This window comes from Passer domesticus, chromosome 9 (assembly GCF_036417665.1).
Source record: "Passer domesticus isolate bPasDom1 chromosome 9, bPasDom1.hap1, whole genome shotgun sequence".
Lineage (NCBI taxonomy): Eukaryota > Metazoa > Chordata > Aves > Passeriformes > Passeridae > Passer > Passer domesticus.
Window position 1 is genome coordinate 43,086,462 of NC_087482.1, and position 27,433 is coordinate 43,113,894.

Genomic DNA, 27,433 nt, shown 5'->3' on the forward strand with positions numbered 1-27,433 from the left:
CCGCGCACGGGCACGGCGCGGGCGCCATGTTGGAGCGTCGCTGAGCGCGGGGTCTGGCGGAGAGCGCGGCCCGGTCTGCGCGGCACTGGGGCGGGGGAGCCGCGCGGAGCCGCGGGGGGATCGCCCGGGCGGATCATGGACGTCGAGAGGCTGCAGGAGGCGCTGAAAGGTGGCGGCGGGGCTGGCGGCGGGGGCCGGGGGAGCGGTGTGTCGCCGCGCGGAGGGGAAAGACCGAGGTCCCTCAGCCCCTGTGGGGGGAGCGCCCCTCGCTGAGGGCGCCGGGTCCCGCGCTGTGCGGAGGGGGCTGCTCGCTGGAGCGGGGTGGGCACAGCCCGGGGGTCGCTGTGGGGAAGCGGAGGGCAGAGCCCCCGGTCTCCCGACCCAGCGACCCTCGGGGCTGCGTGCGGGGGATCGGTGACTCTCGGGGCTCCCCGGCTGCCGCCCTGCGCTCCCCGCTCTGGCCGCCCCTTCTCCCCCATCCCTCCCCCGCATCCCGGCCCCTTCCCTCGCATCCCGGCCCAGCCCGGACCTGTCCCCTTCTCCTTCCCCAGCCCTCTCTGTTCTGGGCTCAGCTTGAGGAAAATCGGTCTCTTTCTGTGCCGTAGCTGCTCAGAAGAAGTTGCAAATCAACTTTTGCTGCTCGGGTTCGTGCGGTTTCTCCGCAGGAAAAATAATAAGTGTTTCCCAGGGCTGGGAAGCTGGTGGAGTTCATGGGAACAGCCGGAGCATTGTGAGAGCACAACAATGTTTGTGTGGGAGCTGTACTGATAGTTCAAACAAATCGCTAATTGTTGTGAATTTCTGTTCTGTCCCGTCTTCTTTTACCATTCTTTTTGTGTCGTTCTCATGCCAACAGATTTTGAGAAGAGAGGAAAGAAGGAAGTGTGTCCAATACTGGATCAGTTTCTTTGTCATGTTGCTAAGACTGGAGAGACGATGTAAGTGTGACTGTTCTGGTGGTCCTCGGTTGTGACTTAAAACAATTCTCGCATTTTACGTCAATGAGATGCTACCAGGGTTCTTTTTTTTTGCCAGTAGGTTGCTACAGTGAGCTGAATAAGCTTTCCTTAGCTCCCATTTAATTTAGTGTGGATTAATTTACTTTGCTGATAGCTTGATCTAACGAGGGGAGACTTCTGGTACAGGCTTTGCTCTGGGGTGTCTGTCAGGTCTCACTGATCCTGCTCAGCACAATAAAAAACCTGTTGCTTTCCCTGGCTTTTTAAGAGAGATTCAGGTTTTGTAAGTGGCGAGTTCTGTCGCAACGCCTGCTATGGGCTGTTGTATAACCGTGTTTGCAGTGTCCCATTGTGTTATTTACGTACAGATACCAGCCGCTCACATTGTTTCTTTCCGAGCTCCGTGACCATCCTGTGCTTGTGTCTGCCGGGGAGGGCACACGATCCGGGGGCGCTTTCGCGGCCGGGCCGTGCGGGGATTGCTCGGAGCTGCCGCGCTCCCTGGGCTCGGCGGGGTTCCCCTCGTGCCGCCCTTTCCGTGCCGCTTTCCCGGCCGCTTTCCCGGGAGGCAGCGCAGGGAGCCGCGCTCCTTCCCGGGATCGCTGCTGCCGACTTCCTTGCGGCTCGCTATTTGGCAGGAAGGGGAAAGGCTTCCCCGGCCGCGCTGCTGTAGCGTGGCTCACTTTCTGGCGCCCAGGCTCTCCTTGTTTTTGAGGCCTAGTGCCAGACTACGGCTCCAGCGGGGGAGATTTGCTTTTGCCAGTGTTTTGTGATCAACCAGTGACCGCAGGGGCTTTGTTTGAGTTTCTGGAGTCCTGCGAACTTGTAAGAGGTTTTGTAGCTTTTTTTTTTTTCTTTTTTTTTTGGTAGCTTGCTGCTTGGATTAATGGTTTAGAAAGAAAAACAAGTTCTGAAATGTACTTTGCTCTTTGAATAGAAGGCTCATGCTCAGCAGACATACACAGCTGTAATGCTTCATGTTTTGGTGTAGTTCTTATTATACAGAAAAAACACACCACTGTAAGCCTATACTGAAATATGGTTAAAATATTTTTCACATTCTGAGATACTTCTTCAGGTTGTTTTTACTGTTTCTGCCACTATCACGTATATTCCAAAGTAATTTTTAAAAAGTGATTCTATAGGGGAAAGTTCTTGGAAAAATTATTTCCTCTCTGATTTTATTTTCATTTAGGAAATTTAGGTTTATTTTTATTATTTTTATTTTATTTTTACAAACATAAACCTGAACTGGGGTCTGTAATCTGATATACAGATCCTGCCTTCTGTGTTTCCAGGATTTTGTTTTGGTTTTGTTTTTTTGGTGGTTTTTTTTTTTTTTTTTAGCCTTAAACCTTTCAGTTGCATTAAATAGTTTTTTAAAAGGTGTTGGGTCTGAACATCAAAAGTGCATGATATTATCTGGAGATAGGCATGGAAATACTGTTTCTAATACTAAATTTGCTTCAGATTATCTGTCAAAGTCTGTTCATCAAACATGTTTGTGTGTTCACTGATTTGTTATGTATGAAAGTATCAGGGAAAAAATGAGTAAAAAAATGAAAACTAAAATCTCCTGGGAATCACTCTTATGAAGATTGCTAACGTGCCTTTTAAGAACTTGATGTACTTTTAAGCTGGTACAGCTTGACAAGTACAAGTATTCTGGAATAGGCAGACCTACCAAATACATGCAAATTTAAAATGCACTAGATAGTCTTTATTTTCACTTATGTAAAAATAACTTTTGAACCACTAGATACTTTGGAGTGAGAAGATAAAATACTCGTTTGCCGCGACATTTGTTAGGATTTTTACAAAGTTCAGAGTATAGCTGAAAAAAAACAAGCAGTGAGGATGGTTTAGTCAGGGGTAATTACACCCGTGGTTTGCAGACTTGATTATTGAACAACAATGGATCTTACTCAGTCACAGGCTGTTCCTAATGTAACAAACAAAAAGTACTGAGGCAAATCAGGACAAGTGAAATGTGAAATACTTTTGCATTAGTTGTTAGTTCTAGGAGAGTTATATGGTCTTCATGGGGGTTCTTTCAGCTTTTAAACTTCATGAATACTGATTTTTAGAGGATAAATGCAGTCTGTATCCTGGGGTAAATGCTCTCATCCTTCATATGTTTACAGACACAGTTGCAGCAGATCTTGGTGACTCAGTAATTAGTTTGAAAAGGTGGTAATGAAGTAAATTAAAGTGACTTTTTAGGTTCTCCTCAAAGCTTGATCACAGCAGCTCACCCGAGATGGAAAGCACAGCTCAGGTAAGGTCGCTGGGCTCCTCCCTGCCCCCACTTGTTCCAAAGTGCTTATTCATCTGAGCGAGCTGGGAACAGGTAGGTGCAGGTTCAGCTGAGGCTCTGATCTCCCTGGGATTCCTCTGGCAGAGCCTTGCCTGGTGCAGCCCGTGGGCCACTGCTCCTCTGGGGCTGTGGAGCTGCTTCTGCAGCTCCTTGGGAACCTGGGGCAGGAGCTTGTCACAGTCCTGGCTCTTTAGGACAAGGCTCAGTTCAGTGATCCACGTGCTCTGTGCTGTAGCTGGTACTCCAACTGCAGTGCAGCTGGAGAGGTGCTGAGGGGAGGAACACAGGGTGAGAGGTGGTAATGGCACCACTGCAGCTATAAGGCTCTTGGTATCTTTATTGTAATTAGAGGTATTTTTCACCTACAAGGGAGGTGTGGAACAAAAACATTGCTAATTTTGGTTCTGTTATCACTGTAAGCTTAGGTGTGTTATCACTGCTGTGCAGTAAAATCCTGATCATACAATGATGTGCATTCATTTCATCTTTTTGAAGTTGAAGTTTTCCTCTTGTGCAAAGTTAACCATTCACTTAATTGCTGGTGAGATTATGGCCTACATTTACAGAAGCCAGTCTAAACTTCCTTTATGAGAGGTGACAGAAGCAAAAGTCTGATTGCTTGGCTACTGTGAAATATTTTTGTTTCTTAACAGTTGCCATGGTAAGACTTAGCCTTAGGTGAAATATAATATAAAGTTTGCTGTTCAACCTTTTTAAAGTTGTCTTGAATCTTAGGATTTTTTTTTTCTTTTCAGAGGAGTAACGTACTCCTCAATTAACCTGACTTTTTACTGAGATACTAACGTGGAATTTCCTTTGTGAGACCAAGTACAGTCAGGCAAGTTTGTTATAACCTCCTTGTCTCCAGTTTGTAACAGATCAGTGTGACTTGCAGCACTGAGGAAAGTGAAGAGGGAGGAAATCTGTTAGTCCTAGTACTTAGCTGTGTCTGAAAGACCTCTAGAAACAGGATGAGTTGTTGTGTTCTTTTTTTGTAAGAAATCCACTTATCTGTTTTTTCTGAAGTAGAAAGAGCTTTAAGGGATGGGATGGAAATCAGAACATTGCAGTACTAGAAGTAAAATGCAACAGTGACATTTTTTCTTGTTTCTGAAGAATTCTTAAAAATAGTTATGAAGATCTCTTATCAGTTGTGATCTTGTGTCCTGTATTTAAAATGTTTTCTCTTAGCTCTTAAGAAATTCTCCTGGGTTTAGAGTCACTCTGCTCCTTCAATAGCAAAAATGTTTTTAAACCATTTATTTAGGTACTTCACCAAGAAAATCTAATGTGTTGGACTGTAAAGGAAAACTATATTTTTCTAAAGTAGAAAATAAAACTTTGAAAACTAAAGCAGTCAAAAATTTTATGTTGGTTTTTTATGCATTTCCCTCACTCCTGCCCTGGGGCAAGGAACCTATAAAGTGCAGTTTTAATGGCTTACTGTAGTGGAAAGTATAATACAAAAGCTTACTGCCAGTGAAGGAATCCAGAAAGCAGTGAAATACCAGAATCTGGAGCAATACAGTTCGTAGGCAGAAGTGATTAATTGTAAAATCCTCCTAAGCCTGAGTAGAGAACACTGCCCAGGACATGATGCAGTTGCACTGGTTGCTCCCCTTAGTGCAGCTTAAACAGCCATTAAAATACATTCTGGTTTTATTTCTTCCTGTAGTGAAGTTCTTTTGGAAGCTCTGAAATGTTTATTTGAACCTCATCTGAGCCTGAAAAGAGAAGTTGTTTCCTCACATGTTTCCTGGAGGGCCAACACAAGTGGGTTTTGCAGAGTTTCTTGAGTCAGGTTTAATTTATGTGATTGTAGGGTAAATCTGGACATCAGTGCTGTCATCATAGACTAGTTGGAAGTGACTTGTGGAGGTGATCCAGGCAGACCCTGTGCTCAAGGAGAGCTAATTCCAAAGTTAAATAAAATTAATTAGGGCTTTGTGCAGCATTTCTGAAAATCTCCAGTCATGGCTCTTTGTTTGGCTCCCTGTTTCACTGCTTAACCACGTGCCCTGGGAAGAGCGTTTCCCTTGGAGCACCCTGGGCCCAGTGCCTCTGAGAAAGGAGCCTGTTTCCATCTCCCTGGATGCAGTCAGCCCTTCCCTGGTGGAAGTCAGCAGCTGGATCCCACCGGCAGAGCTGTGTCCCCAGCAGCCTCGGTGGCAGCTGGGCTGGCAGGGCTCAGGGGTGCCCTGCTGTGGGCTCTGAGCGCCGGCGTTCCTGACTGGGCGTGGTTGGACTTTGGATCCCGGCATTGCAGCGGAGCCTGAGCTGCACCGGGGCTGCAGCTTTGCTGTGCCTTGCTCAGGTTGAACTGCAGCTTTCTCTGGTCCTCCCTCCTCGGCAGGCAGTCAGGTGGATCAGGGATGATTTGCCTTTGGTAAATTATATAACTGTAAATGTAAGTTACATAACTGCAGTTCCACCAAAGATAATAATGGCAAAAATACTTTTGACCTTTTGATGCTGTTTCATGTACTTTATGTAGCAGTGAACTTTTTTTCTTATTACACTATTAAGCTTTTTTGAATCAGTTTAACTTTCCCGTTAGTTTATTATGGCAGTGAAATAGTTTGTTTGCTGTAGGAGAGATAAATGAAGATACAGTAGCCATGAATTCCTACAAGAACAAGTTTGCATCTCAGTTTAAGTGTTTTAACTATGTACTGTCAAGGCTTGTATAATATCCTTTCTCTTGTTACAGAAGTATAGGGTTTTTTTAGCCATATGTTCTCTGGCTTATTTCACATGCTTAAATTTAAATCTATTTTTTTCCCTTAACTATGTTCTCTGCTTTTATTCAACAAGCAGTTGTCTTGCTCGACATGTGTGTTCTAGCATTTTTTCTGATTTGGAGACAACTGACTTTCTAGAAATCTTAATGCCTACTTGGGGAATGTAATTCCTTATGATTTTTTTAAAACATGAAATAAAACAATTCCCAAGTTTCTGCTGTAATAAGCACGATCATATTTTTCTGAAAGCAGTTTCTGTGTGCCTTTGATAGTTGTAAGCCTGTTCCATTTCCATGTTCTCAGCAAAGCAAGAGATGTAAGTAAACTTGCTGGCATTGTTGTCCACTATTATTCCTCACTAACTCTTTTCCATTCAGCATCTGGAATTACCCCATACTAATTCCCATTCCACTGACAGTTTTCTGTTTCATAATCCACTGATGTCTTGAAAGGAGAGGAATCTTTGGTCACAAAGCCTGCTGATGTACCTTTGTCAACACTAATTTGGCTTCCTTGCTCTTTACCTCTATTATAAACAATTTCTGTATGTGTGAATTGTGTAGCTGCAGTACTTGAGAGCAATCAGTGGTGGTATCAATGAAATCACTTGCTGCTTTGGGAAACACACACTGTTGTAGTGTTTTATTTTAAGTGCTGCCACTTCATATCTATTGGGAGTGGAGTTTACAGTATAAAGGTCAGACTTCAACTGCCATTATAAAATGTGTGTGATGAACTGAGCTAATAAACATCAGTCTCTCTGTGGAACACACGTGTGAGGAAAGGCAAAAAGCAAACTGATTGCAGCACTGAGGTTTTTGGGGTGATTGGACTGTTTTAATCACAAATGTAGCTCTTTGCACTTCCAGATTTGCAGTGTTAGTGTGGCTTCCTTCCCTGTTGCTATACACAGTTTGTTCTTGTAAGCACGTTTCCTGATAATCTTTTTGGCAGCCAGTCCGTGTCACTTTGCACAGAAATCTCCCCACCATGCATTCTCTGGTGGTTAATGCAGTTGCTTGTGTTTGTGATGATCACTTTTACTTGTTTCTGTGCTCATCCTTCTCCTCAAGCTCACTTCTCTGCCTTGCTTGATAGGATTTGCTGTCACCCTCAGGGTTTCTCTTGGTTTGTACCTTCACCTTTCAGTGACATTGCTGTAGTGGCTGCCTCAGTGTGACCTCTGATATTTTCCAGTGGGCCTCAAATCTCTGTTCTGTGGGGGCTGTGCTTGTTAGTATTTCACCTGAAGGACTTTCCCAGGCATTTGGGTATTGTTCACTCTATATTAACTTCTCAGTGTCAAGGATGTTTTTCAATTTTGACTTTGTAATTGGTGAGCCCCGATCCCTCTTCCTGTCTGAAGCTTTTGGCAAGGTTTGTGCCTGATAGCACTGGGGGGAAGGAACAAGGCAGGAAGGAGGGGTACAAAGCAGTCTGGTTGACTTGGGGAAGGTGGATTATCACCTTTTTTTTATGGATAAACCAGACTGATGCTGCTTTTCCACAAAGCTGATACATGTCTGGCAAGTCTCAGCTTTAGAAACAAAGCTACTTGAAGACAGTGACAAAATTTCCATGATGGCAATACCCGGTGATGCTTGGCTTGGAAGTGGCAGGGGAGTGTGATGATGCACAAACACCTAATGCCTGTGGATTAGGGCACTGAGGTAGGGTGCACCTTGTCATGCCAAGCTTAGCATGTGTCAGCTGAACTGCCTCGTGGGGAAGCCAATTAATTGGGTGGCTTTTGTTTCTGCTGTGGAAGGAATCAGTTAACAAGTGCAATTTCCTTGACCCCAGTAGAACTCTGTGGGACCTGAGGGAGGCCTGTGGCTTTTTGGGACACTGCATAAGGTGGCATAGGACTCACTGCAACAGAGATCCAGGACTAGCTGCACAGGGTGCATTTTCCTAATCTGATTTCCCAGCTTTATTGCTTGATACAGTAAATATCTAATCATATTATGTCAGTGTGGCCTGCAGCTCCTTGAGGTGACCAGCTCCTCTAACAGTGACAGCCACGCTGGCCAGAGGAGCTGCAGCAGTTCTTGTGTGCTTTTGGTTATTCTGGGCAAACCAGTGATACCTGAAGCAACATTGGTGCCCCGTGTTGCTTTCTACTCTGCTATAAAGAAGTTAATTTTTTAATGAAGAATGTTATGATCTTGTATTTTTTTTGTTCTTTGGTCAGTTTTTTGACTTTAAAATAAAAGAACATGAAAGGTACTTGAGTTTTGTTTTAGATAACTGTATTCACAAATGTACTTCTTAGAAAATTTTGGACTGAAGTTTTGTTTCTGTTCTGTGGGACAGCTATATTCTGTTAGAGTCAGCTGAATATTTATCAGCAGAGATTAGAATTAGTCCCTTGATGATTACAGATAGTGCTTTAATGTCTTCTTCAGCTGCTTGTTTCCATAACTAAGTCTTAATCTTTGTTGTTCCTGGCAAGAGCAGTAGTCATTTGCAGGCAGCAGAGGTGAACACTCTCACTACTGAAGTAGTTGTAGTTCTAATATCTGACAGTTTCCCTGGTTCTGGAATGAGCTCATTGTGCTCCCAAGGAGAGCAGAGACTGGATTTAGGCTGACAACAATCAGCTAGTGAAAATGGAAAAACACCTCCTGTGCTTGTGGGAAATACAAGTTTTTCCTCCTTTGAACTCTTCAATATATTTTTAATTAAAGTGAAAGGTAACATGAGGTAAAACTCTGCTGCAGATAAAATGTGAGAGTGTTTAATTTTACATGAGTTATCAGGTGAAAGGGAACAGGACGCTCCCCCAGGACGAGTGCTTTGCCAGTGTTTTCCCAGCAGGAGCACACCGTGCAGCAAGGCACAGTGTTCCAGGAAATTCACCCTACCTGGAGCACCTCAACTTTTAAATTGCTCATTTAGAAACACTCAGAAAGGATCCAGCACTTGCCTGAGGCTTTGATTTGATGTTAGGTTGAGGTGTTTGCTTGCCAGAAGCATGTGAGAAGCCAGTCTCCACTGGTGTACAGGGGATTTTCCTGTGTAAATCTGTTGTCATTGTTTGGAATTTCCCATGTTAATCTGCACTGTGTGAATGGTGAAAATAGCAGCAGCATGCAAAATCATTGCACTAAAATGAATTGCATCAAAATACTGTTAAAATAAAGCATGACAAATAGAAAAATAGGTTTCAAATACAAAGAATATTTGACACAAGAGTGGAATTAGGTGAAGTATGTTCTTTTACCTGATGAATGAGTACTGCTGCTCCCTACAAGTCCCATCACACATCTTAGTCAGCCTTATCTGCAGCATTAATTCTGTGGTTAGATCAGTGATCTGCCTCACCTCCCTGTGTGTGGGATCACAGGAACGTGTGGGAGCAGCAGAGCAGGCTTGTCCCTTCTGGTGTAGACAAAGGACAAGGTTGAGTGTGTGTTGGGCCAGCACCTTCCTGCTCTGCACTGGGGTGGGATCCCTGTGGGAACCTCAGCATGGCTCATCTCCCTGGTTCTGGGAGTTCAGTGCTGCAGCTTTGTAGCCACAAAGTTGAAAGCACACCTGTTTAAGAAGCAATCTGTTTATATCATAAATAATGAAATAGTAATTCCTGTATGAAAGCTAACATGTGAAATGGCAGCAGGTTTGGGTTTTTTTGTTTGCTGGTCTGAAAATGCTGGGAATTGTGTTTTACAGGCAGTTCTTAAAATTTTTAATTTGTGCACCCCTTCTGTATAACTGCATCCAGGCTGTGGAAGAGCATGCTGGAAAGTTTGCTGCCTTGCAAGGGGTTTGAACTGGGGATGTGATTGCTGAATGCACTTGATTTTCTCTGCCTTTTCACTTTCCAGATAGTTCTGGTGATCCCATTGATTGACCAGAATAGAAAAGGAATTAACTTGTTTTGGGTGAAACTTTAATTTTGCCTTTGCCTGGGGAAATTGTTTCTTAGAGTATATCTTTATCTCCTACGAGCTCTAGAACAAGTCACAAAAGAAAAACAGTTACTAAAGCTGGCAAGTTACTTCACTTCAAAACACCTGTTTCCTACTAGCAGGTCTCTGTGGGAGTGTCGTGTAAGTCAGCAAAAACTGTGGGGCAAAGGTGATGCAGTGACTGACATCTCTGGTTCCATGTTATGTGACTCCCTCAGAGATTGTCCTCTGGTTCTTGGTTCTTTCCTTATGTGTTCTGAGGACATTGCCTTAAAATCAGTTTAGCTGGACATAAAATGTTTGCATCCTAAATATACTAATTTGGTGGGGGTATTTTTGTTTTGTGGTGGTTTTTTGTTTGTTTTAAATTTCTGCTTGTCAGAGAGCCAGTAGTGGGAGAAGTGTGGAGAGGGAAGTATTTCCTTTTATTAAGTTTTGATATTTCTTTTATGGCCTGTTCAATGAACAGAATCAATAGTAGATGTACTTTGGTTTCATTTTATGTTCTGTGTGGTATTCAGCATCTCTCCAAAACAGATGGCATCCTCTTAAAATTTAAATCAAGTAATTTTGTAATGAACTTAAACACTGTGAAATCTGAAGACAGACATCCCGCCAGGACTCCTGGGACTCTTCATGTTTTAAGTACATAGCTGGGTCTCTGGAAGCTTAACATCTCTTCAATATAATGTTTTTCTTAATTAAACCTCTAATCTGTAAGGCAATTCCAGAAAGATTTATGGAATAACTGCAGTACTTTCATTTCAGGAGTTCGCCTTGTTTCAGGCACTCTGAATTCTTCCTCCAGTTCTTCAGTCAATTTTAGGTTTTGTCCTGCTTTGCTTCAATAGGTCTTACTGGAGTTTGAACCTTAAAATCTGTAGAGTTTGTCTAGAGTGGATGAGCCATATGCACTCCCCCAGGGCTGTGTCTGATGTTTTATGTCAGTTTTTAAAAGGGAGATGAGTAAATCAGTGGAGTTGTGTTCTGCACTCCTGGAGACTTGGCAGCCCAGCCTCCGCCTCGTGTCCAAGTCGTGTGCTGGTGTAGGGCTGCACTGGCACAGCAAAGCCTTGCAGTGCTAAATATGTGAGAGGGAACCATGGAATTTGTTCAACATGGATAGTTTTCTCTTAAAAATAGTAGGCATTTTTGTCAGGTCTTGCCCAAACAGCTTTGTTAAATATATCAGGCTTTTTACTCGTTGATACCTTATCTCCCAAAGTGACTGTAACAAGTGGCAAAAGAATCAAGTATAAAAACTTGTCCAGTGCTCAGAAGAAAATATCAGTTAATTGTCTGATACACAATAGTGCAGATATTGAGCTGGTTCTCCTCCTCCCCAGTAACCATTGTGGTAAGAGAGAAAACTGCTTCCACACTTTCTCCAGGACAAACATTTTGCATAAGCAGGAGATAAGGAAAAGGGGGGATGTCTTTTACACTCTGGGAATGATATGATTAGATAATTTCCATGTAAAATGCAATTTTGTTTGGATATGCATGTTTGGAAGGATGAATCCTATGCAAATCCTGTTAGCAGAGACACAGTCATTCCTTGCAAGCAACTTTTTGCTACTAATTCTTTGAAATCAAAGCATTGCATCAGATTTTGCCCTGCTTTCTGTCTGAGGTGGCCTGTTCCCTGCTGAGGATGCTGTTCATCAAGCAGAATTGGTGCATTTCTAAACTTGGTTGATGTTGCTTGGCAAATTCTGTTGATCTGTAGTAATGGATTAGTTCCAAGAGCAAGTCATGTAATTCAAGTACAGGTGTGAAATAGATTGATTGCTTTTATTAGAGAACAGAGCTATTTAGGATTGTGTTCTTCCATGACTCTGCTCTGGCAGTATTAGATTGTTTCTAAATTAATCTCCCTTCTTTTTGTTGTTGTTTTTTATTATTCTTCTTCCCCGTGCAGTGGGGATATTTTTGCTGCTTCATCAACTCTCAGTGACTCGGTGTGTTACTGTTGCACTGTTGTGACTGTGGAGTTCCCCATCCCTCCTTTGTGGCTTTCCTCTTAGAGTTTAAGTTTCTTGTCTTCACCTGCTAATTTTGATCCCATTCTGGGGTTTTGTTAGTTATGTGTTGGATTTTTTGGAAAAAAAAAATTATTAGCGATTTTTTTTTGCACAGTCTGTTATTTAATTTAATCCCTACTGGCTCATTTCATGTCTCATGTCTTCCCTCACCCTTTCCTAGCCTTTTGTCACCTTGTCTCTCTAATTGTATGTAAATCTTCTCAAAACTTGCTGATGTTACTTGTAGGATTGGCTGTTTGGTCAGGTGCTGTCTGCTTTCCTGATTGACTTAGAAAACACAGCTGAGTGTCTTCAAACACTGAAATCTTTTCCATCCCTTTTTCTCTTATGTTTCTAATGTTCAATGAAATTGCAACGTCAGGGACTGCACTGGGGTGCAATATTAGGGGGTTAAACATCTTGTCATTCCTTGAAGCACATTATTAGCATGTATAAAATATTTAAGAAAGGTAAAAAGACTGAATTTGTTGGACTCTGTGTGAGCTTCCATGTTCTCATTTGTTGCTTGACTTTTAAAAACAATTAAATTTTTGAGTTAAACTACCAGCATTTGTGTCTGCCCTGGGAAAATTTGAAATGGGTGCTATCTATGTGGATACAAGCTGTAGTTCTGCAGTGCTCTGATTGATTGTTCTCTTCAGCCAATCCTTTGCCTTTGACTTTTTTTTCTTGTTAGGTGCTTTTTACTTGAAATCAGTTTCTTCCTCTTGATTTTTTGTATGCCAGAGCAAATCATTTAGGTTGATAAAGGGGAGGATGGTGGGAGGGAAGCAGAGGACTCTCATGATAAGCTGACATTTTTTCCCAAATTATTTGGAGCATGTGTGGAACTCCAGGCTCATTAGCCCAGGAGAGCTCTTTGTACAGGTACATTGACACAGGGTGACCCAGATATTGTAGTGAAAGGTGCCTTCAAGTACAGAAAATGTATGTAACTACAAAGGCATCATTCTCTAAAATGGAAGTACACTGAACCAAAACATTTTGGGATCAGCTAATTTTTTTAAGTATTATTTTTGAAGGTGTTGTTTCAGATCATGCAGTGTTCTCAGTAACTTTTTTATTTGAGTGGCTCTAAAAGCTCTCAAAGTTGCTGATACAAATTCCCAAGCTAGTGTAGTGGACAGGAAGAACATGGTTTGGAAGAAAAGGCTGATTATGTGCAATGCTGAGTGGGAAGAGCAAGTATTTATAAACAAGCCTGCTCTGAAAAAAAAGTATGAACAGTATTTTCTCCATGGAATTTCTTAAATTTGTTATTCTTACAGAACTTATCTTGTTTATCAGTTATTTTCCAGTGTATAAAACTTAATGAGCTTGTACATAAAGCAGAGAGTAGAACAAATTTCTTTTGCTTCTGTTTGGCTCTTGATCCAGCTATAGAAGGTATTGACTTTTCTCTTGGTTTTGGGCTCTCACATTGTGTAACAAAGCAGAGAAAATAGAGATCTTTCTCAGGAAGCTTATGATACGTGTGGAATATTTCTTTTCCTAAAAAACAGATATTTGGCATTTGTTTGTCTCTTCTATTGTCTGTATTTCTAAGCAACCAGTCTTTCCATGAATGGGGATAACTTAAAATTTCTAGAGGTGTAGATAAAGATTGCTTTGATAGCTAGCAGGATATGTGATTTCTAATCTTAATTTTGTCCTGCCAAGCAGCTCGACCCATTGTTGTAAAGGAACTGGTTTTCTCTGTGGATGAGACACACGAGTTTGTAAAGTTCAGCTGATGCCAACTCGTACGTGTCATTTTCATAGAGTGGCAAAACAGGAAAGGTGACTTGGCTCTTGTGACACTCACTTCTGATCACTTCCACTAAGTAAATGGGAACTGAGAAAATCTTACTGTCCCTGCAGAAATACTTTTGGTTCTTTTGGTCAGAAATGAGTTCATTATTTTAACAAGACTGATGTCAGGAGATGCACAGGACAGCTGTGTTTATTGTTTGAATTGCTGCTCTGTGTGAGATTGCAGAGTGAAGCAGTGGCCTTTGAGCAGTTCAGCTTTCCTGCTGCTGCTACTGCAGCCCGAGCAGCAGGGAATGCAGCAGTGCTGGGGAAACACAGTGACTGGCTGTGCTGAGCCCCTTCTGCTGCGGCTACACAGCCTCTAGCAGCAGCTTCCTGGGTTATCTGAGCTGCTGTGGCTCTCTGGGCTAGCTGTGGTCACCTGGGATTGCAGCATGGGTTTATCCTCAAACCTGCTGCCTCTGTGTGTAACCTGTCCTGTGTTCCCTGGCCAGCAGCCATTTAGCAGTGCAGGTTCTGTGTCAGTAGTTCAGTGTGTTACAGATGTAAGTTCTTACCTTTTTTTACAATAGGAGAAATGCTAATTAAAATGTGTAGTTTAAAATCCAAGTGATGGTTTTCTCGACTTTTTGATGGACACAGTGTTACAATCTTTGTTTTCTGTAGTTTCAGCATTGTAAAGGAGCTGGTGGGTGCTGCTTTCAGGCACTAGATTGCCATTTTAAACCTCATGTTGTTGATTTATTTCAAAACTGATGGGTTAATAGTCTGTGAAAAGATAAGTGTTACTATTTAGCAAGAAATAAGTAACAATGAAAACAAAGAACAACTCAAGTTTTAAAGTGTGGAAATATATCCAAATGGGGTTGTCAAAGAATGTTTAGAATAATAGTGGAATCCCCTTTCATGAGGCAAGTAAAGCTCCTGGGATGCTCTGTGGGGAGTAATCCCACACTGTCATGGGGTTATTTACTGTGCTTGTGGTTTGTTTATGTATTAAATCTGTGATTTGTTACTAACACTTTGGTTTCATGATGGTAACTGCAGAGTTGTACAGCTTTTTAATTTACCATTTGCAGTAGTAATGCCTGATGCTGTACTTTGGAACATTATAGTATTCTGCTGTGGATGTAAATGCTGATTGGAGACAATCCAGCTAGACTCAGTAGTGTTCTTTAATCCATACCATTCCTTTGGGACCTTGATGTTTATTTATTTATTAATTTTTATTATTATTCACTAAGTCCTGTGATCCCTCCTGTTGTGAGGTGCCTAAAGGTTTCTTGTGAAGGAAAACAGAGGTTTGCTTTCCTCTTTGGAATTCCCCTGTTCTTGCAAAATTCATCATCCCTTGTGAAAGACAGGGACTTTGTGTTTGGGACTCTATAGATAAACCTGAGCTGTGTTTCCCCCCTTTTAATCTCATAATTATTTCTTTGAGACAAAGGAGAAAATTAAGGCAAAGATGATGTGTCCCTGCTTTTCTGGTGCAAGCAGGCTGACAGAGCTTCCTTGGCCCATGGTTTGGGATTTGGTGGTGCTGGTGCTGGAGAAACAAACATCCCCACGTGTGGTTCACAGCACACACAGCTGGGTCAGCCCCACAGGAGGGCACTGCTGTGTGGGGTCACAAACAGGCAGCCTGTAGAGATGGAGCCTTTGGCTAAATAGTTTTCTGTATAGTTTAACATTGCTTTGAGCAGGAGCTGAGGGGCTGTCCAGGGCTCACATTTTACCCTTGTTTGCTTTGAGCCTGCTCCTAGCAGATCACATGTGTTACAGATAAATGTCAAAGATCATTTTCTCTCTTTCTTTATTGTCGGTTTGTTATTCCCTGTTTCTTCTTTTTCTCCGTGCTGGAGCTGTGCAAGCTCCTGCATCAGGAATAGAAACAAATCGATCCTGAACTGAAGCAGTTGCTGCTTTCACGTGGCTCCCAGAGCTGCTCAGGCAGGCAGATCCCAGGGGGGCCCTGAATGTTCCTGTGGCTCCATGGCTGGGGAGGGGCTGCCTCAGCACCTGTCTGTTGTACCCAGCGAGAGGGACTTGTTTGCTTGAAAATGTCAAAATCCAGAATTTTATAAATGATGAGACTTGAAGCTGTAAGGCAGGAGGTCATTTGGAACCACCTTAGTGGCTTACTGCTGTGGGAATGTTTATTGGGAGTCAAAGTTGTTTTGCTCAGTTATTTGTCAGCAAGTGCCAACTGTCATACAGAAATACTTGCCTTTTTGAGGAAAAGAGGTACCATGAAATGTTTTTAAGGTGTGTGGAATTACAAAAGGCCTTTGGTAAGGTTTTGTGAGGGGAGATATATATATTATACACAGATAATGCTGTGTATAGTTGCTCTATGGATTCCAAACTTGAAACCCTTTGTGTTTTGGTGTGGTGGGTTTTTTTGGTGTGGGTTTTTGTGGTTTTTTGTTGGTTGGGTTGGTTTGTTGTTTCCCCTTCCACCTCTAATGAGCTCAGTGAGAACTGTAGGTTCCCTTGACATTGTATAGACACGTGTATATTTCATGTTTAGGTTTCCCTTGTCAGTGGATATTGGTTCTTTAAGGAAATGGCTTCCCCTGCTGTTAGTGGCAGTTGATTTGTGTTCCTTTGTTCCAGTGTAATTGTTGAAATAGTTACCGTGCTTTAAATTCAGGAAGGAAAACAGCGCTGCGTTACTTGTCTCGTTTATCTCGGGACTGGCATTCCAGGGTGAACGTTGTTATGCAAACATAAACTTACACTGTTGTTCTTTGGGTTAGGACTAACTTGCCTATATTTCAATGCTTGTGTTTTATGCAGGGTTCAGTGGTCTCAGTTTAAAGGTTATTTTATTTTCAAACTGGAGAAAGTCATGGATGATTTCAGAACCTCAGCTCCTGAACCAAGAGGGCCCCCCAATCCAAACGTGGAATATATTCCCTTTGAAGAGATGAAAGAAAGAATTCTGAAAATTGTCACTGGATTTAATGGGTATGTATCTTTGTTTTCTAAAATCAGGATAACAAATATATTTCCCCTGCTTTTAACATAGTTTGTCCTGTCTCTGTGACTGTTCATTTTGCTTGTTCAAACAGATAAGCAAAAGCAAATGTGTACCTTGGAAATACATTACAGTAGTTTCTGAACTTTATGATTGTGTCACTGAATGAAAAGTGTGACATGTGACTTGCTGTGCTGTCATTCACTTTGTTTTTTCAATATGCAGTTTTTAAACAGTACAGTTCAAAGAAGTATCATATTACTGTGTGCATTTAAGAGATTAAATAGCCAGTAAAGTCAGATTTCTTTTAGTGCATTTTGAAATACCAAATGAGAAGAAGTCTTCCTTTTGGTGCTCAGTTCCTGATTGTTTTGTGGCAGTTCACTGGCTTTTGAAGAAATCATGCTGTGAGAAACAGGGTGTGACCAGGAGGCCAAGGTGTACCTGGGCTGGAATTACTAAATTATGCCAGATTCAAATTTGTAGCTGAAGTGATACTGATTCATGGGGTGTTTGATCTGTTGCTGACAGTGTCCTAGATTGAAATGTATCTGTGCCCATTGCTGGTTTCCTAATTTTGGAAGTTTTTGTTTCCTTTCAAATAAAGCTCCTGATGTTATTGTCTTATTTGGTGTGTCCTTTTTACTAGCTTATGTAGTATTTTTGTTGTTAAACTGGATTACATGCTTGCCATAAGCTGAGTCATCCTGCTTGTGGTGCTCAGTGCTTAAGAGACTTCCAGCATTTTGCTCAGCTTGTTGAGTTCTAAATCTTGCCTTCCTGATACTCAGAAATTTCAGGTTCAGAGGTACTGCTGACATGTCCTTAGTATTGTATTTGATGCTGTATTTATAATTAATAATGTCATTGTTCCATGCTACTTCATTTATTTGCAGTTTAGGAGTCTCAAGTCAGATCTCCTCTTCCCCCCACAATTGCTGTCATGTAGGAGACTTCTAAGAATGTGAAATTCAGCTTGTTCTCAGCTCCCCAATATTTATACCGGGCTGCTTCACTGCAGGAATTTAAAAACAAACCTATCCTTTATGCTCGAGTCTGCCTCTCTCCCGCCTCCCCCAGCTTTTTGTTCATGCTTCGTTGCCCACAAAATGGGTAATGTTCTCCCAGGGACAGCTAATGAATGGGCTGCTGTTATCTGTGTTGTTCCCAAGTGCACTGAACAAACCTCTGGATGACGAGTCTGGAGCTTAGGCTGTGCCCGTGCTATTTTCATCCTTTGCTCTAACACTTCAGGCTGCTCAGCTTCCTCATGCTTTGCAGTGAAACTCCCAGGCTTTGAGGAAGCAAACTGCATCCATGAGTTACCTTAAAGGAAATAATGCCTGGGGATGTTTCAGGAGCTGGGATTGCAGAGTGGTTCATTTAGTAAATCCTGCAACCCCCACAGGGAGGATGTGATTGTAAAAGCTGAATCGTGTGGAGATCTGTCCAAAAAGTAGCAGCAGCAGGTTTTGGGTTGTGTGATTTGTATATCCAGGCTGCTTTAGATCTGTGGGTGTCATTTCAGGCTACCAGGGCAGACAAAGAACCTACTTGATGTGACTTTGTTATTGGGACATTTTTATTAGTGTTTAAGAGAGAGGGAAAGAGTTAATTCAAAGTAGCAAATTTGCAAAAGCTTTTGAGTCGAAGAAGTAACACATTAAGAATGACCCCTGTTTTGGGGTCTTTCTAGCTGGAGTGCTTTTTGAAGAAACCACAAACTGGCTGTTTCAACCTGTCTCTTATTTGACATGGTGTCTTCAGAGCCAGATTCTCTTTATAATTCTCCTACAACTGCTTTGGAGTAGGAGCTTCTGTCCTTTGTTAGTGAAACAAGGAAGTTCCAAGTTACTGAGGATCTCTGATAACAGAGAATTTTTCACAGCATGAACAAAATAGATCTTTTTTGGTTTTTTTTGTTTGTTTTGGTTTGTTTTTTTGCTACAATTTAATATAGCTGTTACAAGTAGTGTTCCCAGATCCCTCTTCAATCCTGTCCAATATTTGGTTGGTAATTCACTCTGGAGTGTAGTGCTGGAAGTGCAGTTTTGAGTGTGTTGGTATAGAATTTTAAGTGGTTACCTTGAGTAGGCAGATCAGAACTATTCATGCAGCTCATGTACTGAGCTAATTAAATTTCTGAGTATTTACAATCAGTTCTCATACTGCTCACAAACTTTACATTGGTGTTCCTTTATAGATTTATACCAATTTAAATTGCTTCTGTTTTAAAATCACCTTGTTGAGCTATTTTAAAACAATCTTTTTTTTCACCAGAAGGAGTTTGTGAGGTGAAATTAACTTTGGGTTTTGTCAGCTAAAAGCATTTGTGCATGTTGGAGGAGTTCTGTGCAGAGGGGTGATTGTGTGACACCGGGTGCCATCTGCTGCTCAATGCAGGAAGTTCACTTTGCTGGAAAGAATTTGGAGGGAAATGAGTTGGCTTTTTCTTTTTAGCTTGTTATAACTGAGAGGGGAAAAAAAACCAAACAGCACAGCTTTACAGCTTTTCTTTCTGGAGTTAGTTGCAGGCTGTAGATTTCTTGAATTTTCTGTCATATTTGGGGAATTAGCACTGCATTGATGTTCCAAAACACTTCATGTCACAGCATTGCAGGGGACCAGTTAAAAATACAGCTAAACCCAAATTAGTCAGGTACTGATTCCCCAGGATGTCTTACAGATCTGGCTGATGGAGAATGATTTAAAAATCTGTATGTTTTTGTTTCTGTTGAATAAATGGATTTTTGAATGGACTGTCTATTGTACTTAAAAAATAGCAAAATTTCTTCAATGATGAATTTCCAACCCGAAACCAAAATGACCATCACAAGAAATAGTAAGATCAATTTCATATTTTATCTATATGGAAAGATTAACAGATGGAGTAAATTCTTTGTGACTTAAAAGAAGGCACTGTGCAGAATCTGAATATTGTGAGTATGGATTTGATCTTTAAGGTCTCTTCTAAGCTTGATTGTTTAATGAAGAATTTGGGAGTCAAAGATTGCTGGTTGACCAATGAAGAGCAAGGGAAGGAAATTAATAATGCCAGAACTATGGGCAAGCTTAAGAGCCTTCATGTAATAAACTGAATTAGAAGGAACACTTGTTCCTGTGGTTTTTCTGGTTTGTTGAGGATTAGGACTTCCTCAGTAACATCATGTACAGGCAGTTCTGGAAAACATAATTAAATTGTTGATACTTAGTCACTGTCTGAGTACTACTGGCTTTTAGTTAAAGTGTCATGTGGGATGATGAATTGAGCTGTGCTGACCTCTTTGCACTGAGCTGGTGGAGATCTGGCATCTCTAATGTGGCTTTTTAGCTAATGAGCAAGCTGGAGATCCATGCTGTGTTAGCTCATGACACAGGCTGGAGATGCCATGTACTGACTTCCTCAGAAAATAATAAATGTGGAATTTGGACAAAAATTTACAGTATAGGGATGTACACACACTTACATGTCAGTCTGGATTGATGCTGCTTTGGATTTGGTCAATTGTATTCCAACCACAAAGTGGTTCATAAATATTGTATTCTATCAGATATTCTTCTTAGATAACTTTTTAAATGTTTATGGCTTCAACTTCCAACAGTTAACTACAAAAATGCATGGTGCTTCATAATTTTACTGAAATATTTTTGACAGACATTTGTTAAAATGTGACACTGAACTTGGGTTGAAAGTGTGTGACACCTCTGGTAACTGGGAATTGTTTGTAAAGCATTGCTTGTGAAGGGTCAGTTTCTCATTTCACCAGGCATGAAACTGAGTGCAGAATTGTGAAAACCAAAAATGTGTTTATGTGGTTCCTATAGGTTTATACATCACTTATTATTATTATTATTATTACTTATTTTTCCTGATCTGTTCCTTGATAGATGAGTACATTGTCCAGTTGTAGCAAAATAGATTATTTGTAACAGCTGAAGTATAATGGTTCTACTAATTCCAACATTTACTGCTTTTTCTGTAACTGTGTTTTGTAAAACCTGAAATAAACTACAAGTTGAGACTTTTTTAGCTCTAGTGTGTATGACTCAAATTTGTTTTGAATCCCTTAGAATTTCTGTTCTGTGTATTGGAGTAGTACAGTCAGAAAGTTTACTGTTGATGACCTGATTTCCTTTTCATTGTTTAAATGAATCCTGTGAGTTGTGGGATGATGCTTTTAGGATTCAGCTTGGTTTTTGTGGTGGTGAGCACAGGAAACAGGGGAAAATAAAGCCCTAAAGTGCCACCCAGTATTGCTCATGGTAACAAATTTCAGTACTGGTTTTGTTCCACCTTCTCAGTAAGGGGGAGAAAGCAGTGATGTTGTTGCTTCCTAACAGTTGTACTTACTAAAATAAAATTAAATTGTTACAAATCTATTTCATTGCAGCATCCCCTTCACTATCCAGCGACTCTGTGAGTTGCTGACAGATCCTAGGAGGAATTACACAGGAACAGACAAATTTCTAAGAGGTGTGGAAAAGGTATGTATTTCTGAGAGAGTACACAGCTCCACATCACAGCCACCACTTAATAACTTCCCAATTGCTCCCAAAGGTCTGCTGCTTTCCTTGGGGCTCAGAGCCAGACTACACCTCATGGCTGCTCTTAAGTCTCTGAGTTTGTTTCGTAGCTTTCAGCAGCAAAAAGCAGTTTTAAAATAACTGCAGGCAAAAGTCAGGGCTGCAACTCTGTGTTTCCCAATCACTGTGCAGTAGTTGGTGGAGGGTGGCAGTTTTTGTATGGAATCCTTGTTAGAAATGGTCAGATGAAATACCCTGAGTCTTTTGATCAGGAATTTCCTCCCTCATTTGGTTTCAGAGTAGATCCAGAGGTGAAGAAGGGAGGCCCCTTCCCTCCTGCCTTTTGTTTCAGTATTTAAATGCTGTGCTGTAGCAGAGTGTGCCTTCAGAAGAGCACACAGGTGTCTTGCCTGGCATTTTATAGCTTGTATCAGAACGTGGATCCTTCAGGAGCCAGGAAGAGGCTTTGAGAATGTGGTTCCACACCAGGATGCTTCAGCATTTCTGAATACTCTGTTCTCCAGAGATCCCTCAGCTAGAAATTACAGCCACTTATTAACCTGAGGGTTAATGTGCTGGACAGTAATAAACTTAATAAAATCCTGAATTTTAGTGTCATTATGGCCTGACCTTGTAAGAGGGAGCAGAGGTATTTTAACAGATAGGACCAAAATCCTGTAACTCTTAAAAGTTCTGGGATGTTGTCAAGAGCTGAAGCTTCTGTTTCTGAACTCCTGATGTGTTTGTTGTTTGTATATTACAGAATGTCATGGTTGTCAGCTGTGTATATCCATCTTCAGAGTGAGTATAATCCTCTTTTCCATGAAACTTCAAGCTTGTGTTAGTAACAGGGAGGATGCATGTGTGTGTCTGATGTCTCTCTCTTGCTGTCAGTGGTTCTATCTAAAAGCCAGACATGCAGAGTTCAGCTTTTGTTATCAACAGTTCAGTCAGCAGCAGAGATGGTGCCTGCAAGTGTCATAATTTGGGAATAAATAAAAAACCCTTGGGGACTGACAGTGGGGCTTTGTAAGATTGGGTTTGGGAAATTCTGTGCAAACAAGCTTGAAGTGATTTAAAGTTTCTTTATTCATAATATTTTGTTGTTGTTTTGTTTGTTAGGAAAAATAATTCCAGTAGTTTAAATCGGATGAATGGTGTTATGTTCCCCGGGAATTCACCAGGGTACACTGACAGGTGAGTTTAGCTCCAGGGGTTCCCTTCTGCTGGATCAAAGCAGTGGAGCTCTGGGAATAAGCCCCCTTAAAAATGAGGTGTGACATGGAATACTGGGGAATGGGGATAGAGGAAGCATGAGCACGTGTGCCATGTACTCTGTGTTTTGATCTCTCTAACCTCATTGTTGAGAATTTTTGTTTGTTACTTAAATTTTAATATCAAATCTGCACATTACAGGCAAGGAAGATTTTATTCAATATAAAACAGCAAAACCCTTCATCTATTTGTTTAGTTCTGTTGATCTTTTAAAGGAAGGGTAGAACTGCTTTCTGCCAAGTAGGAACAAATGACTCAGCTGAAAGGCTGGATTAACTTTGATTATTATTTTCCAAGATCGAATGTAAATGGCCCTGGGACCCCCAGACCCGTGAGCCGGACGAAGGTGTCCTTGTCAGCTCCCATGACAACCAACGGTTTGCCAGACAGCACAGAGCATAAGGAGCCCAGCTTGCAGCAAACAGAGGAGAAGAAACACAGGTTTGTCAGGAGTCTGTTTGAAGTCATGATTTTATTTATGTTTTAAAAAGACTGACCCTCTAAGGGATGTGTAATAGAGTCTTAAATCAGGAGTGATGACTTGGAGGTTTTGTTATGTAGTAAGTGGAGCAAATTCTATTGTTACCACTTAATGTGTTTAAATCAAAGGAATTGCTACTTTTTTTCTTAAAGTGTGACAAGATACAGAATGTTTGTTTTCAATAAAAGCTACATCTGGTTTTGTTGCTCGTAGTGAATCACCAGCGTCTGAATCAGAAGGTGCTCAGAGCAGCCCGGTGAAAAATAAGCACTCTGAGGATGATCCTGCAGAAGCAGAAGGACATGAGGTAAAAAGACTTAAATTTGACAAGGAAGGGGAAGCCAGAGATGCACCAAACCAAACTGCCTCCAGTGAAGTCTCTTCAGGCATGGGGGAAGAGACAGAAGCATCCTCTACATCTCAGGATAAAGAAAAAGATGCTTCTTGTGCCAGACAGCACTGTACAGAGGAAGAAGAGGAAGGTATTTCAGATTTCACTGTCTTCTTTCACTTCCAAGGAGTTGGGATTTTCTTTGCTGGAGATCAGTGCTGTGGGATTGCTGAAGGTCTCCAGTTGTGCTTAAAGAAGAGCTGCTTCAATACTTCAATTTTACATAATTTAGCAATTCTGTTATTTCTTTTTCCTTGGTCCTACACTCAATTTGAAACTTACACAACTTTGAAACTTAAAATCTTCTGAGGCCATGAATTAGATCAGGGTGCACCAAGAATTCAAGAATCCCTGTGTTAGGCTATCATCAGGTGTTCTCATCCTTTCTCCAGAACAGGGATGGGTCACAGCCCTGTTTGACTGTCTTTATTAGTTATGGAATTTATTTAAATACAGATACAAATTTGTGTTCTTCCACTGAGGAGACTGAGCAATAGTATATCTACATCCTATTAGAACAGCAAAAATTATCTCACTGTAAGGCAGGCTCTGTACATAAGTTAAAAAAAGTAAATAACTGTAGTTAAGAGACTAATCTATTTTTTACATATTCTTCAAAGTTTCCTTTGAATTATTTTTGTGGCTCATGTATTTGTACAATGTTCCTGTAGATCATGATGGCTGTACACCTGTAACAGCCATGATTCCATAATTTCCAAAAAAACTGCTTCTGAAAGCAAGTGAGGGTGTGGCAAAGCCAGAAAAAGTTACTTCTTAAACTTTGTCTTTATCCAGTGACAATTAAGTGAAGCTACCTGTTAAATAAAATAACTTTTTTTTTTTTTTGTATGTTGGGATAGTTCAGATATCCTGACAAAGCTGGCTCTGACTCTTCACCTCTTCTAATCAAACTGGGGTTTGTCTGTTCTTCCTCTCATTGGCTGTGCTGTGCAGGTTTTGCTCAGCGTAGCTCGGAGTGGAAAGGAGCATGGTCAGGGAATGTTGGAAAGTCCCCTGGTAACACTGTACTTTTTGTTCCTAGAGTCCTTCATGTCTCCCAGGAACGTCGGTGCGGACAGAAAAGATCAAGACAAAGACAGTGACTCCTCGAGTGTGGCTGAAGAGAGCTCTGAGGAGAGCACTCAGATGGAGGAGTCTGAGCAGCCACGGGCAGAGAAGGATTTGCACTCGGCTGACAGTGACATCAGCGCGTCTGCCACCAGTGGAGCTGCCTGCAGTGACACAGAGGAGCTGGGGTCCTATGCTAGTGAAACTCCAGAAAACTCCTCAGAGACCCCCATGGAAAACAGTGATGAGGCCACAGAAGCTGCAGATGAACCTATGGAGCAAGACTAATTTAAATAAACTTAGAGGCAGTATTTTCCATAAGGCTCCGGTTTTACACTGTATAAATAATTTTATGTAATAAAGTGGACCTTTAGTTTTACAAAAAGAAGCAGGTTGTAAAATAAACTTCTCCATGGATTGAACCTTGAAAGAGTTGTACATGATAAGAACTGTGAATACCAGCTCCTTCAGGTCCTGCTTACCGCTGAACTTTCGTTTGGTCAAATCAGTGGTTTGTGTATAGTTTTTTTTATTTAGAATAAAAGTTTTTAAACTGGAAGGTAATTATAATTTTGACAACTTTTTTGGAGATCACCACACCTAGTTGTATGTAAGCAAGAAAGCTTTTTGTCTTGTCTTTTTCTGACAGCTCTAGCAGTTACTTCATATTTTGGGTTACAGTTTCAACATTTGACATGTGAAATTCGGGGTTTCAGGCTGGTTTCCGGATTTTATTTAAATGCACACCAAGAAACCTTCTGTTGTGTGTTTCACATGTGTTCCATTTCACACACACATCTCCACACAGCATGCACGCCTCGGTGTACCCTCGCTGTTCTAAGGGGGAAAGGGTATATTTTTCTGTTTCTATAAAAGATAAATACAGCAAATACTTTTTCTATAGGAAAAGACTGAGTTCACCTCTCAAGGCACTTTGCTTTGCCTCTGGAAAAACAAAACACATGAAATCTGGCCTATATGAAACCCTGAAAATACTAACATTGTTGAAAACACCAGAGTAAACACATTCCAAGAGAACTGTTCCAATGACAACATTTTTGTATACTTCTGAGGTGCCTGAGTGAAAGGAGTTCATTTATTTATGAGAAAATGTGCTTTATGTTGAGAACGTTGTAATCAAAACGTTAGCTTAAACTTTTGTAGAAGAAATGTTTGAAAATAAAATACCTTGGAAGAAATGAGCAGGTATTTGCCTTTTTGAGTGCTTCTTGGAGCTTGTGGATATTGTAGAGAAGTCTCAGAGTTCCTCCAAGGTTTGCAGGTGGCACCGGGCTGATCACACCACGGGATGGGAAGGATGGAGATGTGACCCTGGTTGTGTTCCTGAGCTACGAGGGGTAGGGGTGCAGAGGAATCACCACGATTTGTATCACACTTTGGAAGTGAACTAAATATTTTTTGAACATGCTACTTTGACAGCCAGTGTTACATTTTTTTCAAACCAGCTCAAAGCACAAACTACTGCTTTAAACTCAATGTTTTCCAGTTCCCATATTTAAAGACATGCAAGCTGCAACCTCCCAGTCACAATTACTGGCTGCCAAATTTATACCTGTTTCTTCAACTGTACCTTTTTGATATTTAGAATTTTTAAATTTCTGTAAAGTAGATTTTTTGTAGATTGTAATGAGTGCTCACTGCCATTGTGAAACGGTATATAATTGTATAATTTCTGTGTGTAAACTGAATGCTTGGGCTTTCAATACAGTATTCATATAAAGCAATAAATATTAATGTTATGAAATATCTGAGTACATTTTTATCACACTTGTCCCTCTTTGGTTTTAAGTTCATGTACCTGAAGTACAAAAATGACCTCTAAAATGCATGCTGATAGTTTCTTGTACTACATGGTCTGCTTTGTATTGTTTGGGGGAAATTTAGGTTTTGGTTAATACCAGAATTAATTTGGCTCAGTTGGACTGTTTATAAAGTAATTTCTTGCTGATGTTACCTATCAAGTTGTGAGCAGACAGGATTCAGGGAGACGCTTGCAAAAAAAAAAAATAAATCTTGATCGAGATCCCCTTGCAGAAGGAAAATTGTACTTTGACTCATTTTCATTGTGCTGAAGGGTTGGATGTGTGTTATCAAATTAAAGGACTGAACCAATATATTGAAATTAGGAAACTTTAAGAATATAGTGACATCTGACACTTTTTTTTTTTTAATATTTTGCCAATGAGAAAATTTTAAAATTTCTAAGTTTAGAGATTTCTGAAATTTTCTTTAGATTGTTTATTTGTGACAATATTGTCAATAAACTTGTTCTTTAAGCACCTGTGACCTTTCCAGATGTTTGTTTGAGCAGCATTAGTGCCACTCCTGCCGAGGGATTCTGAGGTATGGATCCATTTCTGTATCTGCAACTAATTTTAAAGGCTAATAAAATTTGAAATAATGCTTCAACCTCACAGCAAAGATCTTAATCCTAAATATGCACCCTACATTTAACAAAATCTGCTTTAAATTCCCTCAGTACACCCCTCAGAGCACATGGCTTCAAACTGAGAGGGGATTTAGATTGGATATGGGGATAAAGTCCTGGCTGGTGGGGCTGAGGCTGCCCTGGATCCCTGCAGTGCCCAGGGCCAGGCTGGACACTGGGGCTGGAGCAGCCTGGCACAGTGGGAATGTCCCTGCCATGGCAGGGCTGGCGTGGCCTTTAGGATCCTCCCCAACCCAAACCATTCTGTGACAGTGGTGCTGTGTTTGTGTACAGCCAAATGGAGTGTTCTGCTTGAAGGAAACGTGAGGTTAAACCCCACCAGACCACCAGCATGTGCTTGATAGTGTTTGTGAGTGGGTTTCCCATAAAAAATTACACAGGACCAGAATAGAAAGTGAAATGGAATTAATTCTTCAGAGTACAAGGTCGAAATCAGCACTTTATTCTGCTCTTGATACTTAAAAAACAAGGTTAAAAAATTATTTCCTTATGGTATCCAAGGTTCTCCGTCAGCCT

General features: G+C 41.2%; 1 protein-coding gene across 2 annotated transcripts; it reads left to right on the plus strand.

The window, feature by feature from the left end:
- PPP4R2 (protein phosphatase 4 regulatory subunit 2) lies at positions 1 to 26,479 on the plus strand. Of its 2 annotated transcripts, XM_064433086.1 has the most exons (9): positions 1 to 169; positions 857 to 938; positions 16,528 to 16,698; positions 21,100 to 21,193; positions 21,996 to 22,033; positions 22,355 to 22,429; positions 22,805 to 22,948; positions 23,202 to 23,470; positions 24,422 to 26,479. In XM_064433086.1, the coding sequence occupies exons 1-9, from the start codon at positions 136 to 138 to the stop codon at positions 24,733 to 24,735; spliced, it is 1,221 nt and encodes a 406-aa protein (XP_064289156.1). In that variant the 5' UTR covers positions 1 to 135; the 3' UTR covers positions 24,736 to 26,479. The 2 variants fall into 2 exon arrangements, with proteins under 2 accessions (XP_064289156.1, XP_064289157.1); XM_064433087.1 differs by lacking the exons at positions 1 to 169; positions 857 to 938 and adding an exon at positions 1,666 to 1,784.
- The last annotated feature ends 954 nt before the right edge of the window (positions 26,480 to 27,433 follow it).